Source organism: Falco naumanni, chromosome 3, assembly GCF_017639655.2.
Source record: "Falco naumanni isolate bFalNau1 chromosome 3, bFalNau1.pat, whole genome shotgun sequence".
NCBI classification, from domain to species: domain Eukaryota; kingdom Metazoa; phylum Chordata; class Aves; order Falconiformes; family Falconidae; genus Falco; species Falco naumanni.
This window is the reverse complement of record NC_054056.1, coordinates 63,290,044-63,307,126: the sequence shown is the minus strand read 5'-3', so window position 1 is coordinate 63,307,126 and position 17,083 is coordinate 63,290,044. Positions and strand designations below refer to the sequence as shown.

Sequence of the window (17,083 nt, the reverse complement as noted above, 5' to 3'; positions counted from 1 at the left end):
AAATTTAATCTGCTCACTCAAATTGCTGAACAACATTGATTTTCAGAGCACTGCATCTCCGAATTATGTGTATAACTAATAGATCAGTATTCTGAATGTAAACTCAGACTAGCTAATCAACCACACACTTATTTGCATAGATCAGTGAAAACTGCTGAAAGCAATATTGGTATTCACAATCTCTAGCGAATGCAGCAATGCCTTATTTGTTTTTCAGTTCTTCTTTCCAAGTGTCAGATACAAGCATAGTATTATTTCACTGAAAATAACTATGAAGTAATGAGCAAACAGAAACTGGCTATACAATTCACAAAGCTCTTTAGTTCCAGTCCCTTCTCAGCACAAGTTCTTAAAACAAGCTTGTAATGTCAAATTGGTTTTGGAATTCAAATAATTTTACTTAGGAGAAGCAATTACCTGGGAAAGACACCTCTTAAGAATCCCAAAATACTTCAAGGAATAAAGACTATACACTAGGGCATTACTATACAAGCTGTAATATTCAGGGAGTTTGTGAACAGTGTTCACTGGGTGAGCTGCATATACACTTAATTAACAACCAGCTTTTAATAACAGTGGACTTAGAGTTCATGGGAAACTAAAGATTCATTCACCATTATCACAACCTGGGCAGGCAGATGTAGGGCTGACATCTAAATGCAGTCTCAGGGAATGGCACTGGTAGGATCCGGGCACAGAGGGGTTATCTTCTCCCTGCCTTTTCTGCTCTGTGATCTCTGCTTTTCCAGCCTGCACATGGAGGTGGCAGGCAACAAGGAGATATGACATAAGAACCAAATATGTGCAAGACTGACCAGAGAATGTAATGGTGGAAATGTATTTCAAACTCCATTTATCTAAGTCAAATTTGCAAACATTAAAATCCTGCTACATAACTGACTTCGTAAATTTTCCTTTCTTTCTTCTCCCCTTTCTCTGTAGCCCAACTAAATGGAGATCTATTTCCAAAGTACATTTGCAAACTATTTGGTATTTAAAGCTTTTAAATTACAATCACTTTGCTGCTGCATAGCTATGTCTTATTCTGAAAAAGGTTCCTCTGAGAGCTTGTTCAGTACAGCAGGTACTACCCCTACTAAGTGCCAGTACTAATTTCACTGGCCAAGGAAGGTGTTGCCACCTAATTCTCTGCAACAGCTGGAAGGTTGGTGACCTTCTTGCTTTGCCTGGGTTTCTCCTGCTCACCTAGTAAAGGTGCTACATGGGCAGCATGGCAGCCACTTGAAACCTGTCTGGGATCTGGCATTAATAATTCTGCATTTTTGTCACAAAATGTTTTTAGTTCTAGTGTCCTCATATACACGTCTTCTGTGATTAACATTAGCTGTTTCCAGTTCAAGAAGCTAGAGAGATACCGACATCATGGGTTTTATCTTCCTGTGAGTCTCTGAATTGTTCTGATAAAAGTATTATAAAAAACTTTGTCAGCATATGGTCTTACTACTTGATCTTACTGTTGCTGGTAGTGAGCTGGCAATGGGGCGGAAAAGTCTTTTGCCTAGGAATTTTGCTTCTGAACTGCTTATAATAATGGTTCCTCCAGCACTTATCCCCTGTGTATTAAAATGGGCTAGATGAGTAATCCAGAGAACTACACACAGAGGGCTGAACTCTTTATGGATAGACGCACACATTACATGATTCTATAATGCCTACTAGCATAATTGCAACACAATCTCTTTATCACAAGAGATGCCACTCTGCATGGCCCATCACACTGGTAACCCCAATGGACACGGCTCCAAATCTCTATATCTATCAAGAGAAAAACAGTGGAAGGGAGATAGCCTCTAGAATTATCTCTATATACACACACTCCTCGGATTAATTAGAAACATTCCTATAGATAACAGCATAATCTTTGTAGGAATAATTAGAACAGTGATACAGCCCCACAACACTTGAAGTTGTTAGATAAAGTTAGAAGAGTGTGGAGCCTGGAGTTGATTCACTGTGTTGTAAAGCTGATACCAACCCAAGAACTAAATATGCACAGCAGAAAATACAGGGTGTATCTTTGTTTACTATTTATAGTCACATGCAGGAACAGAGGGGAAGCATTTGTCCACTAGATGTGTCTTATTTTCTATAAGATGGTCCAAATTTGAGCCCATCTGTTGACCATTTATCACCTCCTGGCAGTTCTTTGAAGTTTAGCCAGTTACTGTATTTGCTGTTACAAGGAAGATTTATTTAAACATCACTTTAGCTCTGGCCAAAGGCCAAAGAAAATTAACGTTAGCTACCAGGGAGAGATCAAACTGAATAGTTCAAGCCTATTTTTATATTCTGTGGTTTTATGAATTAAAGTTTTAGATTACTTAACTTGCAGAGGCTGAACTTTGTGAAAGTTTCAGATTCTGATGGGATTTGGGGAAAAATCTTTGCAACTAATCCACACTGGGGGGAAATAGCAATATTTTGGGACCAGAAACATTATTATTAAATATTTTTGCCAGTATTTTCTTGTGTTTGTCTATATATGATGAAGAAAGTTTTCATCAAGCTATCCAGACACACCTTGAAATTTTTAATACATTTATTTATCATTACTTCTGCAGGTTGGCAAGTGTCATTAAAATAAAATACAGAATGAATATATTTCATCTGATATCAGATTTCTGTCATTTTGCCTACAGAAAAAAAGTTAATAAGTGTATCACAGTACTTTACACTTCCCATCAACAAAAAAGTCCTGTGCTTGGGGTTTCAGAGCGGAAGGGTGTGTGCTGCTCCGACAGCAATTGTGGGCAGACAGCTGAATCCTCAGCATCCAGCTCAAAGCACAGGGCACATCTGAGAACAGCCCTGCTAAAGGTATTAGTGGTTTCCTGATGCGGGCTGATTCTCTGCTTACCCTCCTCCATCTACATACAATTTTACTCTTTCATTATAGCTCTCTAGGGACTGTTACAGTAGCTGGTAGAGTGAATATGGAGGGAATGTGTCCCTTCCCTCTGCTAACGTCAGCAGGGACTCATGAGCAAGTGCAGCTGCATAATGACTCCTAGAGGGTTAATAACAGCTGATGATGAGCTCCAAATACACCTGGTGGAGCAATTAATTTTTTTTGCTGCTGGTTTGCTAATGAAAAAGTCTGCCTGCTGGCAAATCTCAAATGAGCAGTGTCTGGTCTTGTGCATGTGCTGGCTGCCCTAGCAGAGGGATGCCTCACTGGGAGGGTGCAGGAACCCAACCTGCAGCAAGGAAGCCAGAGTCACTTGTTGCTCCCTGCAGCTGCTCAAGAGAGAGCAGCAAGGGCTGGGTGAGTGGAACCTGGTGGGAAAAGGACCAGACAAGGGCTTCAAAACTTCCAGTTGGAAAAGTGAGAACTTTTCCTTTTTTCTTCTTTGAAATCAGTACAAGGGGAGGAAAAGGGGAAAAAGGATTTTTATCATGTCTCTCACACACCCAAAGGAAGCCTTTTTGGGGTACAGTCCTGGGGGAGCATGATCTGTCAACAGCTGTTCAAGACACTCACAAGAAGACTACCTTTAAAATGTGAGTAACTAGATGGACTTCAAAACAGGTTGTTTTTTTTTTTATTCTGCCTACCATTTGCAATCAGCTCCTGTTCACTATTATCGCTCCAGAGCCGCGGGTCAGATTACAGTTTAGGGTGGAGTGTCTGGAAAATGATTATGCTTTCCTTTATCCCCACTTTTAGTTGGAGAAGTTGAGTCAAGTTACACATGCCTTTTCACCTTATCATCTGTTTTCTGGTCTCAAGGCTGCTTTCATGCATAAAAAGGCCAGAGACGTAATACTTTTTTTTTTTTTTTTTTTGAAGTGAGATTTCCATTTAAAAAGCACAAAAGCTGGCTCTCTAAACAAGGGCTTTTGAGACATCTTCCCAGCTCATCAACAGAAAAAAATGTCTTTCCATAGCTGGCAACAAGGAGCCAGTGGAGTCCTGGGTACAAGCAGAACATCCAGATAATGTTCAGTAGGATAGGCTTGCATACAAGAAAAGCTCGGAATATTTTATTTTAAAAGCATTTATGTCTCTTGCCAATTTTTCACAGACCTCATTAAGTCATTATTACTTTTCCTATGCTACACAAGGGAGAGAACATGTCCTAACATCAACGCTAACATGTTCCTGTGAGCTATCCAGGCAGACTTGAACTAGGAAGCATGGCTAGAGAAGGAAGGTGTACCTAGAGCTTTGTGAAGCTGGGTTTAATTTGCTGTGTTCATTTGCTCATTTTTTCATTGTAATTTGTTTGTTTGTCCACTGCTGTCCATGGGCTCATTTCATCAGTTCTCACTGAAAAGGGTTCATAAATTATGAGTTCTCCATTGGCTCTCAGGTTTGAATGAAATTCATCCCAAACCTCACTTTTTCCAGCTCTTGGTCTGCTCTAGAATATTTGTTTTCATATACTTTCCAAGCACTTAGATATTTTAGTCAAGCCAGGTTTATTCAAAATTTCCTTCTGGCCTGTTCTAAATTCAATCCAGATTCAGAAGACTGCAAACCTCATCTAAGCAGTAGGTCAGCTCTGGCTCATTACACTCACACAGGTACCTCTGCTGAAAACAAGAAGACTAAATTTGTTATACAAACAGAAAACATATTTACCGTAGGTGTTATTGATTACTATGATGTTGTACCTGTTATTGCATTTGTGACTTTGATTGCAATGCCATAAAACAAAATGCTTTCCATCCCAGGAAAAAAAAAAATATTTGAGCTTTTCATAAAATGAACACACTGATTCCCAGCCTATATCAAAACCAGAGATACTGCTCGGGGTTTCATAACAGGTGAAACTGTGATGTCAGCTTTCACACAGCTTTAACAGCTGTGATAAATCCAGCTCTCAGGAAAGCTTCTGAAGCAACCAGAGCTTGGAGACACATCTGTAAGTTTCTGATGATTTGGGGAAAAGCAATTAACAGCACTGAAGCAGAGCAGAGAGGGACTATTACAGCAAGGCAGGCCCTCGCTTTGTAAAACATCCAGCGATTTTTCTCTGTAGAGGCAGGCAAACGCTTGCTACAGGCATTTGAGGAGCTCAGAAGCACCCCAAGTGTCACCCCGGAGGCCGCGGCACGTGTAGTGTCTTTCCCCTTCCTTTTCCAAGCCACAGTAGGATTTAGCCCAAAATCCGCTTAATGGCTTTTTACAGCGCCTTCCCCGTCCGTGGCGGTCCCGGGCCTCGCCTCGCCCTGGGTGCCCACCCAACTGAGGAGCGCCCCCTGCTGGTGGCAACCGGTACGGGAGCTGCCCGCGGCGCTTCCCCCGGGCGGGCGCTCGCAGCGGTGCCAGCGCGCCCAGCTCAAGGTGGGAATCGGGCATCAGGGTGGGCAAAGCACCCTCAGCCCCCCAGGGCCGGGCGGCAGCAGCAGCAGGGCCGCCGAGCGGGTGTCTGGCACCGGGGCGAGAGAGGAGCTGCAGGAGTATGGGCTCTGGGGCCTGATCTACCGTGTACGTACCGCTGTGCTGCCTCGGGTGTGCAGCCTCTCTGTCCCAGCGTTTGTAAGGCCAGCACGGAAAGGTAGCAGGCCCCTGCTGTAAATAAAACAGGCACCCCCCTCCTGGAGCAAGGCACAGTCGTAAGTGCTATTTACTCTTAAATGTAGTACAGTCAACATCCACAGCAATCGGGAAAGAAATAACCTGGAAAAAATAAAACATTTCTAGTACAAGTCATATATAAATTACAGGATAAGGATTACAACAGAGGCTTAACGAATAAAGGAATGCTGCTATGGAGAGCAGGGATGTCTCACCCGCCAACCAGGGAGGCCTGGGACTCCACACAGTCGACACTGCAGGAATGTGGCTGTGCTGCTCCCAAACCTAACCTGTTCACACAGCATCCGCATCGAGTCTGTGCACCCCTGACTGCTGCGCAGCCTCCATAACCTGCCCACAGAGAACTAAGATGTGACAGAAGTGGTCACAGAGCAGAATGGGCGTAGAGGATGGACGGGCCACTATTCCTTTTACTTCCAGTGCTCTCAATGTCCAGGGTGTGGCCTGACTCCTTGCACTCAACATTGGAACCAGGTTTTGTCCCAAAATGGGAAGACAAACCTGCTTCACACATAATGCAACAGTAGATATAAGAGAGAGAGATCCATTTGCAAGATTAAAAAGAAAACAACATTAGAGTTGTTCAAACTCAAAACGTTCCTGTAGTACTGATCATGGCTCAAAAAAAGTAACATAGCTTATGTGATCGACTGCAGACAGAAGTCTCTGGAAAGAGCAAGAAGGTTGAATATCAGATCTGATGTCATCCAGCATACCGTAATCAAAGGTAACTGTATTTTTATTCATTAATTTGCAGTTATTTGCTCTTCAGCAATATCAGAGGACTAACTCAGTACATAGACACAGTATAGACAGTCCACCAAAGTGCTCTTTTTTAACACTTCAGACACTTTGGTCATTTCTCTTTCTTTCACATGCTGTCACCTACGGCCTCATGGTGCTGGAGGATGGCAGCTTGACTTAGTGCTTTTGTTTGGTTCATTCTTAGGTGTATTGACATCACTTTGCATTTTCAAAGTATTTCTTCAACTGTGAGCAGTACATCTGTGTTGTGCAAGAAGCAAATGGACAGTAAGGCTCGACTTGCAGAGTGAGCAAGCTGCAGCATCCCTGCTTTCTCCACAGGCATACCTTCACTGGTCACTGAGGTGCAGGGCCGTGCTCCCATGCTAGCAGTGCCCCAGGAACAGCACCACCAGGCCTGCCATGTGGCACCCACCTTCCACAGGCTGGTATCAGCTGGAGTTGCACTGTTTAAGTAAACTCATATTATTCGCTGTAGTATGGAAGATGTGTGTTGATTGCTGGAGCTGGTAACAAGTCAAAGCATGTTCCTTCTTTCCTGACTGTAACTATAGTTACACTTTCCCAGAGTGTAACTATAGTCCGGCTTCCTTGTTGGTTTTTTTTAATAGTCTGACTATACTATTGTTTACATAATTGAATATCAAAATATATTCTGACCTTTGTTTTAAATGTAATAATTTTTTATTACTGTTGTTGTTATTACTATATTTTGATATTATACTATAATGTATGATTATATTCTGTTATATTACTGCTATTATTTAACCACTTTGGTAGTTGTTTCATTTCTAGACAAAGAAAATAAAACATGAAAAGCATTAAACAAATTGCTAAATTTGAAGTATGGTTATAGTAGGTAAATCATCTACTTGAGGACAGTGCTCTGATTTTGTTTCTTTGAATGCCCTAGGTCCTACTGAGTTGTTTGGGGATTTTTATGAAGCATGAGCTTCATTAAATTATGCAGTTCCCTGAAGTATGCTTCTCCCAGTAAAATGCATCCTCACAGAGAAGACACACTGATGAAGAGGTGTGACATCCTGGCCCTTCACTTCCATGTGTCCAGGATTTTGCTGGCCACAGACTCTTCTTGGTAATTTCATATAATTCATTTTAGGCTGCCATTGCCAGCCTGGACTGCAATACAATTGTTTCCATGGAGCAAAATTGTATGGCATGTATGTGGAAAATACTGATTGACATACAGAGTAAGGTATTATTGAGAGTGAGAAAAAGTTCCCAAACAGTGTATAGAAAGCAGCAGGGGAGAGCCTTATAATGGTGGAGCGTGAAAAGACATGGAAGATGCAAAATCCAATGACCAAGCAAGCCCAAGAAGGCAGACCCTTCCCAAACAAGCAGAGAAGTTCCCAGGCAGATTGCCTGCTAGCCAAGAGAGGAGCCTGGCTGCTCCATTAATACTGTATTTACTTCAATGTGACTATTCATGCATTCAAAAGAGACTCCAACCCAGAAGGATTAACCTAAGTCTAGCATATATTCAAGACTGAGTTTAAAAGCAGCCTTGGCAAACTTCCTCCTTTATGGACCTCTGGCCTCTGAGAAAGTAGCAAGTAAGTCACTTTAAGGTATACTCTAAAGTTATTTATGTGTCCAAAGACTGGAACCTCATAGGAATTTTGGAAGTGTGCAAGCTTCCAAAACCCATTGAAGACAGACCCTGAAACTATTTACCTTAATGAAAATCCTTTTACATTCCCTACCACATCTTCAGCATTTATGTATGTTTGTTTGCGTTGTCTAGCCCACCTGTGCTTTGTTTTCACCATCTGTAAAGCGGAACTCATTATGCTTTTATACTGTCTAAGGAAATTTAATAAAAACTAATGAAGAAAAATGTTACAAACAAATAATGCTTGTTTTATAACTGGTTAATTGTTTTTTTCTGGAAACAGGAGTGCTCTTCATAAATCAATATTACTGGCATCTGTATTTCTTAAAGATGCCTGAAATCCACTGAGTCTCTAAATTCCTCTCTACCTCACAATATAAAAGTTTGCACACCTTTTCCCATTAAAAAATTATTCAGGAAAAAAAAATCTTGCAAAAGGTCAATGGGCATTAAGGTAAACTCAGCTATGATAATTTAGAGTATAGGCTGAAGTCCTCTGTGGTTAGTCAATATATTAAGTATTACTCATTATGCTAAATATTAAACGTGGCAGCTACTCATATCCAGACACTTCCAACGCAGATCCCAGATACAAAAGCTTATTCTGACAGGTCCTCCTACATATTCTTTATTCACATTTTTGCCTTTGATTGTTCTTTTATTTGCACATTTCATTATTCCAATTTTGGGTAAGCTAACAAATTATTTTAGAATAGGTCATAAAATAAACATACCTATAAATCATTGAGTTAGTATTGCATTAATTTTTGAAAGAAAAATTAGCAAAAGATTGGGGTTTAGTATTATTTATTTCATTGTTGGATAAAAATACCTCTAAGATAAAGATCCCCATTCCTGCTCTTACCAAAGCTAACTCTGCTAAATTACATGTCCATTTTGCCACTGACTTCAGCAGTAGAAGTACTGGAGTCTAGAAGCATAAGTAAAAAAGATTGAAAAAAGTGGTTCAGAACAGCCATGAGTTTCATCCGTGGCACAAGGAATAACCTGTTTCTGGATGACCAGAGGAAAGGCTGTCTCAGCTTCCACATCACAGGCGCTCTGCCAGAGATGCAGAACTGGGGTCAGGCACTGCCCGATAGGATGCAGAAGGCTCGTACCAAGCGGGTGGCCTGCAGCACCTCACTAGCGCACCAGAGAAACGCAGGGGATTTGACAGAGACCATCATGCTTCCCTGTAAATAAAAAATGCTGCCGGCAGCACCAGCAAGAGGGAAAGCCATGCGAGCAGCTCCCCCTGGCCCAGCGGCCCCCCACAGCCCTGCTCTCCGCCCGGCCCAGGGAGCCTGTGGGGAGCACAGCCTGGCACATGCACCTCCTGGTCACCTCCGTTAAGTTTATTTCCCTCAAAAAAGTCAGAAATATGGGTAATCTTTCACTGTTTTCACAAACTATGTGAGAACTGAACCTGCCTGAGGCCGCTGGCTGCCCATTATGCCTGCTGGCATTGGCTAAAGCGAGTAAAAATTATTCAAAGATGGGAGGACACTGAGGCAACAAACCACTGTAAGCCCTTTTCCTCAGGAAACCAGGCCCGGCCTGCTCCGAAGCCCAGCCACACCACATAGTTAAGTCGTTAACAACAACCTTCCAGACCGACCCGCTCCATCGGCTGTTGTGACACTTCACCTGCCGAGCACACACGACAGCTTGATAAAACGTACTTTTAGGTTTTACTGGGCTGGCTGCCGGCGCCACCGCGCCACCGCCCCACCCCGGGTGGCCCGAGGCGGCCGGGAACATGCGCTATTTTTCTGTCAGAAAACGAGAACAGCTGAGGCCGGTGGTGCGTTGTGAGGCAGCTGCAACCCTAACCAGCAGTACGGACGCCTGGGAACGGGAGTGCGGTGACGGACGGCAGGAGGGACAGAGGGCAGCCCAGCACGGCGCGCCCAGGGCGGGGAGGTGACACAGCGGACCCCGCCCCGCCGGAACCGCGACCGCCCTGTGGCCACACCCACCGCGGGGCGGGGCGAGGGGATAAGGCCCCGCCCCGCGCGAGCAGGAAACTCCCGCCGTTGCCTTACAAGGGCAGACGTGGCGCTTCCTCCGCCTCCCGCTCCTGGAATGCGGTGACCGTACCGCGCTGCACCACCGCTGCGCTGCGCCGGGGGGAGGCGGGCGGGACAGAGGCCGAGCCCGGCGCCCGGACCTCGTCCTCCTGGAGACGATCGAGACCTCCGAGAGGACGCGCGTAGCCCACGGCCACTGCCGGGGCTCGTCCTTGGCACGGCCCGTGGCACCTTGCCGCCGAATCGAGGAGCCCCGCCGGCACCCCTCCGCCGCTCCGCGCGGATGGTCTCGCCCACGCCTTCCTTCCTCTGCGCCGGCGGGCGGTGGCCGCTCGCTCCCTCTCCGGAAGTGCCGGCGCCGCCGCTTCCCGCCGCTCTCGGACTAGGACCCTCTCCCGCAGCCGCCAGGTGAGGCTGGGCCGGGGGCTCCAGCGACCGCCTGCCTGGTCTGGAGCTGGGGGGCGGTGCGGGGTGCGGCGGGCCGGGGCTGTCTGATGGGGCGGGCCGGGGGTCCCTTGCGGCGTCACCCGCCTGCGGAGCAGCCCGCCTCGGCCCCCGCCTCTGTGCTGCCGGGCCCGGCCGGAGCCGAGCGTGGCGCGGACGCCGCGGCGCTCCCTCAGCGAGGAGCCGGGCTGGGGCTGGGGGCCGGCAGCGCCCGTGGGCCTGAGCAGCCAGCCGTCGGGAGGGGGCGGCTGCCTTCCAGCCCTCTCCAGCCGGTTCCTCGCCGCCGTCGGAGCGGGGGAAGGGCTGGCCTGGAAGCTCCAGCCGTCGGAAGAGGCTGAGATAGCAGGAGCTGCCGCGAGTCTGCCCTTCCGTGGCGACGTTTTGAAATAACGATGGCCGCAACGACTGCTGGGGACAGCCCGTAGCGGTTTCCATTCCCTAACTTGCAGACAGGCTTCGTTGACTCACAGGCATTAGATTTTGAGGCAAGTGTGGCTCCTCCTGTACAAGGCTTTGGGAAAATTATTGGTGAGAAGTGTATTAAGGTGGCTTTCAAGACTAGGTGAGGTGGCATAGGGCGGCTTTTTTCCTGGAGGGTGCCTTGGTCTTGCATTTTCCTGCTACCCCCAGACCGCGGTGGATGCGTGGTGGTACCTGATGCTGTAATTGATGGTGTGAGCAGAACTTGGGGTTTAGCTTTGAGGCTGACCTTTGAATTTGATGGTTGAAAAAGAAAGTGACTATTATATCTTAGCCCATGTAGAGATTTTTTGGGGGGTGGGTTGTGGGGTTTTATTGTGTGATGGGCTTCGGGTTTGTTTTTTTTTTATTTATTTTGAGTGATAGACGGTTACAATCATTGCAGCGTTGTTTTTATAACGTGAGGGTGTCTTCTAAAGTATAACTTTCCATTACTGCCTCTGAACAGATGTAGCCTACCACCACTGTTAGTGGGTTGTAAAGTTTCCTATCTTACTGTCTGGCTCAAGCTCTTTAGTCGTTCAGTTTTATCTCCTCCTAGGGTTTATCCTTTTCCCAGAGGTAAGGACCATAAGACGACTTTCTGTGCGTCTGTAGTTTGATATCAATTGCTTGACTAAGCAAACAAATGTAAATGTGCAAGCAGCACGGTGCTATTAATACCTCTCCAGTCTAGTGGGTGTGATTTATTACTTTTTAAATATGTGAAAATCTTCCTAAATAAAGATTATGTTTTTGGAAATGTCTTGTGGCAAGCGTTACAGGCAAGATCTTACGTTAGATCTTACATTCTTGAACAGATGCCAAAAAAGGCCCAGACCATTCAGTGCATCATAGTATTAAACAACCGAGACTAAACCTGTCTGTCACGACTTATACTGTCTAATGTGAAGTTTTTCCACTTTTTATCTACTGAAATTATATTTTTGGTATATACTTACTCTATTTCCATTATAAAAGCATGACTTTTTTAAAAATAATAAATTACCTGGTGGATTTATCAGATGAAATATTATTTTTGTAAAATGAGTGGGTTCTGTGCTTGACTCCAGTGAGGTTAGTTCTGGGTTGTTGTTTGTTCCCTGTTGTACATGGAGAGATAACACTGAGTGTAAACACTTGAACTTTTTCATCAGAAATTGATCTCTTTGGCTAAATGTATTGATGTCCTTGTTTTTCTGAACATGTTCCAATTTATAATTCGTAATAGAGCTTCTCAGCTCTGAGTGCCTTGATTCAGGCATAGCTGAACCAAACTTCTGCTGAAAGGCATTACAGTTCTGCAAGACCTAATGTTTCTCTGTACGCAGGCTGACAGGTCTCTTGAAGTGAGAATTGTGTCTTCTGTATTCTGTATGGCTGCTTCTCAAGCCTGGTTGAGGATGGCTAATACAAGCATTGGCAAATGTTTCATCATCTTTAGTATGATACTCTGATGTGGCAATCTTCTGAACAGAATTTAAAAAAAAATAGGCTTTCTTCCCACCATGTGTAGCTACAGTTGGCAGTAGTCTGCTTTTGTTACCTCCTCTTAGGATTGAATTGTACATGAGAGAATAGCAGATAGTGGCTTGCTGGGAGCACTGCCTTGCAGCGCATGCAAAGTAAAATTTTTAGCTTACTTTGGATAGGCCATATCCTGAAAACTATGAATTATTTCAGACAGTTATTAATAGATACTGTTTGACTCTGTTTTGGGTAGTTGAATTTTTCATCAGTAATTCAGAGTTTAACAGTAACTTCTGTGAGTGTTTTTACTGAGGTAAAAAAAAGACTGAAGTTATGCACAACCCTTCACTGCTGCTTGAAAGCTAACTACCTTTATTGTCAGCTGTCTTCATAAATATCTAGATGTCAGGAGTTCATATTTATTTGTTGAAGTGTTGTTGGAGGCCAGACATCTCAGATAGCTTGTGATTAGTGAATGCAATGAAGAGAACTTCAGTGTTGAATGATGCGCAGTTGCATTTCATATGCTATTTATAGTTCGGGACATAATGGTTTGGTTTATACGTCAGAAGAACGTTGTATATGCACATAGGATTTAAAAGTGTGGAATTAGCAGGGGAAATCAGTAACACTCTTTGTAGACAGGCTGAGAAGGACATAACCATGGAATATCCTTTTATGATCCAGATGCTTGGTACAGCATGTCAGGTATCTGATACAAAGCAAGGTAAAATGTCTTTCATCTTAATTAAAAAAAAAACAAAACTGCTTTTTGCCTATTGGATTGATTAACCATGTAAGGGAATGAATTTGCTTAATTTTATTCTCTGGTTTTTAAGGTTGAATCCAAGTTAGTGACTTCAGTCTTGGTTTTCAGGAGTCTAACAGCAAGTATTGTAACTTTGAGAACTATCTGAAAAAGTTAGACCTGTGCTGTGACTGATTACAGTTGCATTTCTGACTAGATATTTTGTTAAAGTTATAAAAATTAATACTTGGTGTAAATTTCAAAATGTTGGTGTTCTTGTGACTACAGGTGCAGCTTAAATTTGTCCTCTTTCAGGACATACTTGCTGCAGGTGCTTCCTGTAAAAATCAAAATCAAGGATAGAAGGAATCTGGTTTACATAACACTTGGTTTGGGCATAATAACGGGCTATAGCTGTATAGATTGCTTGCATGAGATAAAACTAGAGCATAGAGGCATACAAGAATTGTAGAAACAACATTATACAGGGTCTGCTTCCTTCTGATCTGATGTTGACGCCTTTTGTGTTTGTGTTTCAGTGAATGACTCAGCTTTTTGTGATTGTACCATCAACCATAGTTGAACACTAAATGTATCTTCCCAGCTAAATAGAAGCACTTGAAAGCCTCACTTCTATCTTGATTTTATTAGTTATAACATGTTAACTACCACAATTATTTTTCATTTGACAGCTCAAGGGTAACAATGAAATTAGTATATTAGTGATGCATGGAGCTATATAAAAATTCTAAGAATATATAGAAGTTTTAAAGATTGATAACTTACAAGAAACAGTTAAGATTTTTAGAACTATGGTGTCGTTAATTCATTTAAAGCAGAGTATGCTGGCATTTGCATGTGTAATGGTTCCACTGTGTAAGAGAAGAACAATGCACTACTTTTGAACCAAGTCCATGTCCTTTCTCTAACACACACAATCCTGTAGTTGACTTTGATGAAAGAACTCTAATAGGACTTCTTTAGCAGGTATTTCTCCCAGCATCGTTCAACAATCTTCACAAAAACCTTATGCTTGATTTCTTTAACCACTGTATACGATGCTAGGCTAGCAGCCCCATATACTTCTACGTGGTAGGTCAGCAGTGTGCCTCCTGAACTGATAAATATGTAGTCATCCTAATGTGTGGAAGATGCTGATAAGAGTATTGCCTCAGTAATTCAAGCACTGTGATTTGATTTATTTAATGTAGCCTGCTATTGGCCTAGAGTGCCAGTCCCTGGATCCTGAAGTGTTATGTTTAATAGCAAGTGAAGTCTGAATGAAACAAAATGGAGCCTGAGATATTAAAATAAATGTGTACTTTGGGGTATTTGCTTATTACATGGAATTTGATACACCTTTATCCATCCCTACCCCAAGGACTTGTAATATGATTTAATAAGGCTAAATCTTTAGTATGTTTCTGTCTTCCTAGAACCAACAGTCAACATGTCCAGCAAAAGGGCAAAGACAAAGACCACCAAGAAGCGCCCTCAGCGTGCCACTTCCAATGTATTTGCAATGTTTGATCAGTCGCAGATCCAGGAGTTCAAGGAGGCCTTCAACATGATTGACCAGAACAGGGATGGCTTCATTGACAAGGAGGACTTGCACGATATGCTCGCCTCCCTTGGTAATGTCACTTCTCTGTTTATGGTCGCCAAACAACTTTGTGCAATACTTACATTATTATATTCTAAATAATATTTAGAATACTGTGTTTGGGATAGCTTATGAGAAGTGTCTCCATTTGTATTGAGCTATTCAGCTTGCTTTTTCTTTTAGTTTGAAAGCTAAACCAAATATGAATCCCTTTATCTGTAGGAAAGAATCCAACGGATGAATACCTAGATGCCATGATGAATGAGGCTCCAGGCCCCATAAACTTCACGATGTTCCTTACAATGTTTGGTGAGAAGTTAAATGGTACCGATCCAGAAGATGTGATCAGGAATGCGTTTGCTTGCTTTGATGAAGAAGCAACAGGTATGTGGGTAAAGTAACAGTGTATGTGTATTAGTTTTGTAACAAATAATCATATTCACAGAGGTGGTGATGACTAGGTCTGGAAACTCTTTTGATTTCTGTAAACTAAAAATCATGCCTCATCACCTGAAATTACATTTTCAAAGACTGCAAAGCTTAAAATCACAGACTTCTGGCACTTCTTGCTTCTGTTGTTCAAGACGGGTGAAAGTAAAAAATGTGGATTGGAAACTAGGGTCTTAAATTTTTCCTAACTTAAGTTGCCCCAGAGCTGAATATTATGTAAGGGGAGTCCTTGTCTTCAAAGCTGTTGAGCTTTTATGAAGAACTTATTTTCTGTCAGCAACTTGTATCCATGCACCTTCCCTCTTTTAAGCTACGCTTAACTGGAGAAGGAAATGAATCGGGGGGGAAAAACCTTGTGTGACTCAAAGTGCTGACAGAAGGATCACAAGTTCTATATAAGGTTGCTTGTTTAATAAACAATGCCAAAAGTGTATTCTTTGCAGCCAGTCAGTCTAGTAAATCTGAGTGGTGTCGCTGATTTAAGATCAATTTAATATCTTTGAAATATCTCAAACTTTCCTGTGGTTCATGCACTTCTTGAACACTGGTAGTCAGGTTCCATCATTTTTTTTTTCTTTCAGTGGTTTCCATTAGGAATGTTCAAGACCAGATGGATTCCCTTTGTGTAAAATACAAATTTGTATATTCTTTGAAACAACACAGGCAAATCTCAGAACGGCCTTTACCTGAAGTGAGAGCATGCAAATTAACAAAGAGGCTTGACTTGATTGAATACTTGTAATTATTCAGTAAATACAGTAATAGGTTTTAATGGCTGTTTTCATTTGGCAACGAAAACTGTAGGTATCATTAATTGAACAAAAAAATTTGAAGAAAGACATTATCATCTGTCTATCAGCTGATAAATGTAAACACTCATGTCCTCTTCTGTTGTGTTCAAGGGTTCATCCAGGAAGACTACCTGCGGGAGCTGCTGACGACGATGGGAGACAGGTTCACAGATGAAGAGGTGGATGAGCTGTACAGAGAGGCCCCCATCGATAAAAAGGGGAATTTCAACTACATTGAATTCACGCGCATACTGAAACATGGAGCAAAAGACAAGGATGACTGAGCAAATCACCTGATACCTGCAGATTATCTCTACTTTACACTTACGTTTATTTTTGAGGGTTTCTTCCTGATAGAACTTGTTGCATGCATCTAGCTTTACAGCTTTTGCCTTTGTCAATGTATTTATCTATTCCAGGCCATTTAGGCATATTTGCACCTGTGTAATCAGACTGGAACTGGGGGAAATATTGTGAGGAAAAGGGTATGGGGACAAAGATGCCTGGATTTGATGGTCCAGGAAAACAATCTCAATGTTTCTGGATTAGCTGGATTTTTACACTTTTGTAATAAATGCCATTTTGGAATAAAGATTGCTATATAGATAAATACCCTAATTTTTTTGTGAAAAATGACACTTCTATTATGCTTTTTCAAATGCAGGGGTTAATTTGCAACTGCAAGTAAAATACAATTAAGCTGGAAAACTCATTTTCTTAATGTCTTGTTTGATGTCACACAGTCCTGAAATGTGCCTAGTGGGATGTGCTGATCTTTAAAAATGTAGCTGTAGTAATTTCTTAACTCAGATTTTTAAGTGGGATTGGACTAGTGTAAGTAGTTAGCCAAAGAAATGGTTAGGGAAGATTGTTAGAATTGCCTTATCACCAGCAGAGAACATTAATGATTATTGAGCAGGTATCATGCCCAACTTTTATTTTCTTTTAATATTGCTTTTTAGCAATAATTTCATATCAAAGTTTGCATTCCTGTTTGCTAAGTTTTTATGTTGGCAATAACTGGGAATTAGGCATATTTTTTTTTCCCTTCAGTTGAAGGAAGCTTGTGCAATGGAATCTGAGAAGCTACAGTGCCTGTGATAGCACTAATTAACAGC

General features: G+C 42.7%; 1 protein-coding gene across 1 annotated transcript; it reads left to right on the top strand.

Annotated features, from left to right (window-relative positions):
* The first annotated feature begins 10,283 nt into the window (after positions 1–10,283).
* LOC121084536 (myosin regulatory light chain 2, smooth muscle minor isoform) lies at positions 10,284–16,677 on the top strand. The gene is made up of 4 exons (XM_040586122.1): positions 10,284–10,408; positions 14,558–14,755; positions 14,947–15,108; positions 16,077–16,677. The coding sequence occupies exons 2-4, from the start codon at positions 14,572–14,574 to the stop codon at positions 16,247–16,249; spliced, it is 519 nt and encodes a 172-aa protein (XP_040442056.1). The 5' UTR covers positions 10,284–10,408; positions 14,558–14,571; the 3' UTR covers positions 16,250–16,677.
* The last annotated feature ends 406 nt before the right edge of the window (positions 16,678–17,083 follow it).

Excerpts from the sequence above, each read along its gene's own strand:
- LOC121084536 (XM_040586122.1), top strand. The coding sequence starts at position 14,572 with ATGTCCAGCAAAAGGGCAAAGACAAAGACCACCAAGAAGCGCCCTCAG. Across the intron at positions 14,756-14,946 it reads CGATATGCTCGCCTCCCTTG|GAAAGAATCCAACGGATGAA; the intron begins GTAATGTCACTT and ends CTTTATCTGTAG. Across the intron at positions 15,109-16,076 it reads CTTTGATGAAGAAGCAACAG|GGTTCATCCAGGAAGACTAC; the intron begins GTATGTGGGTAA and ends GTTGTGTTCAAG.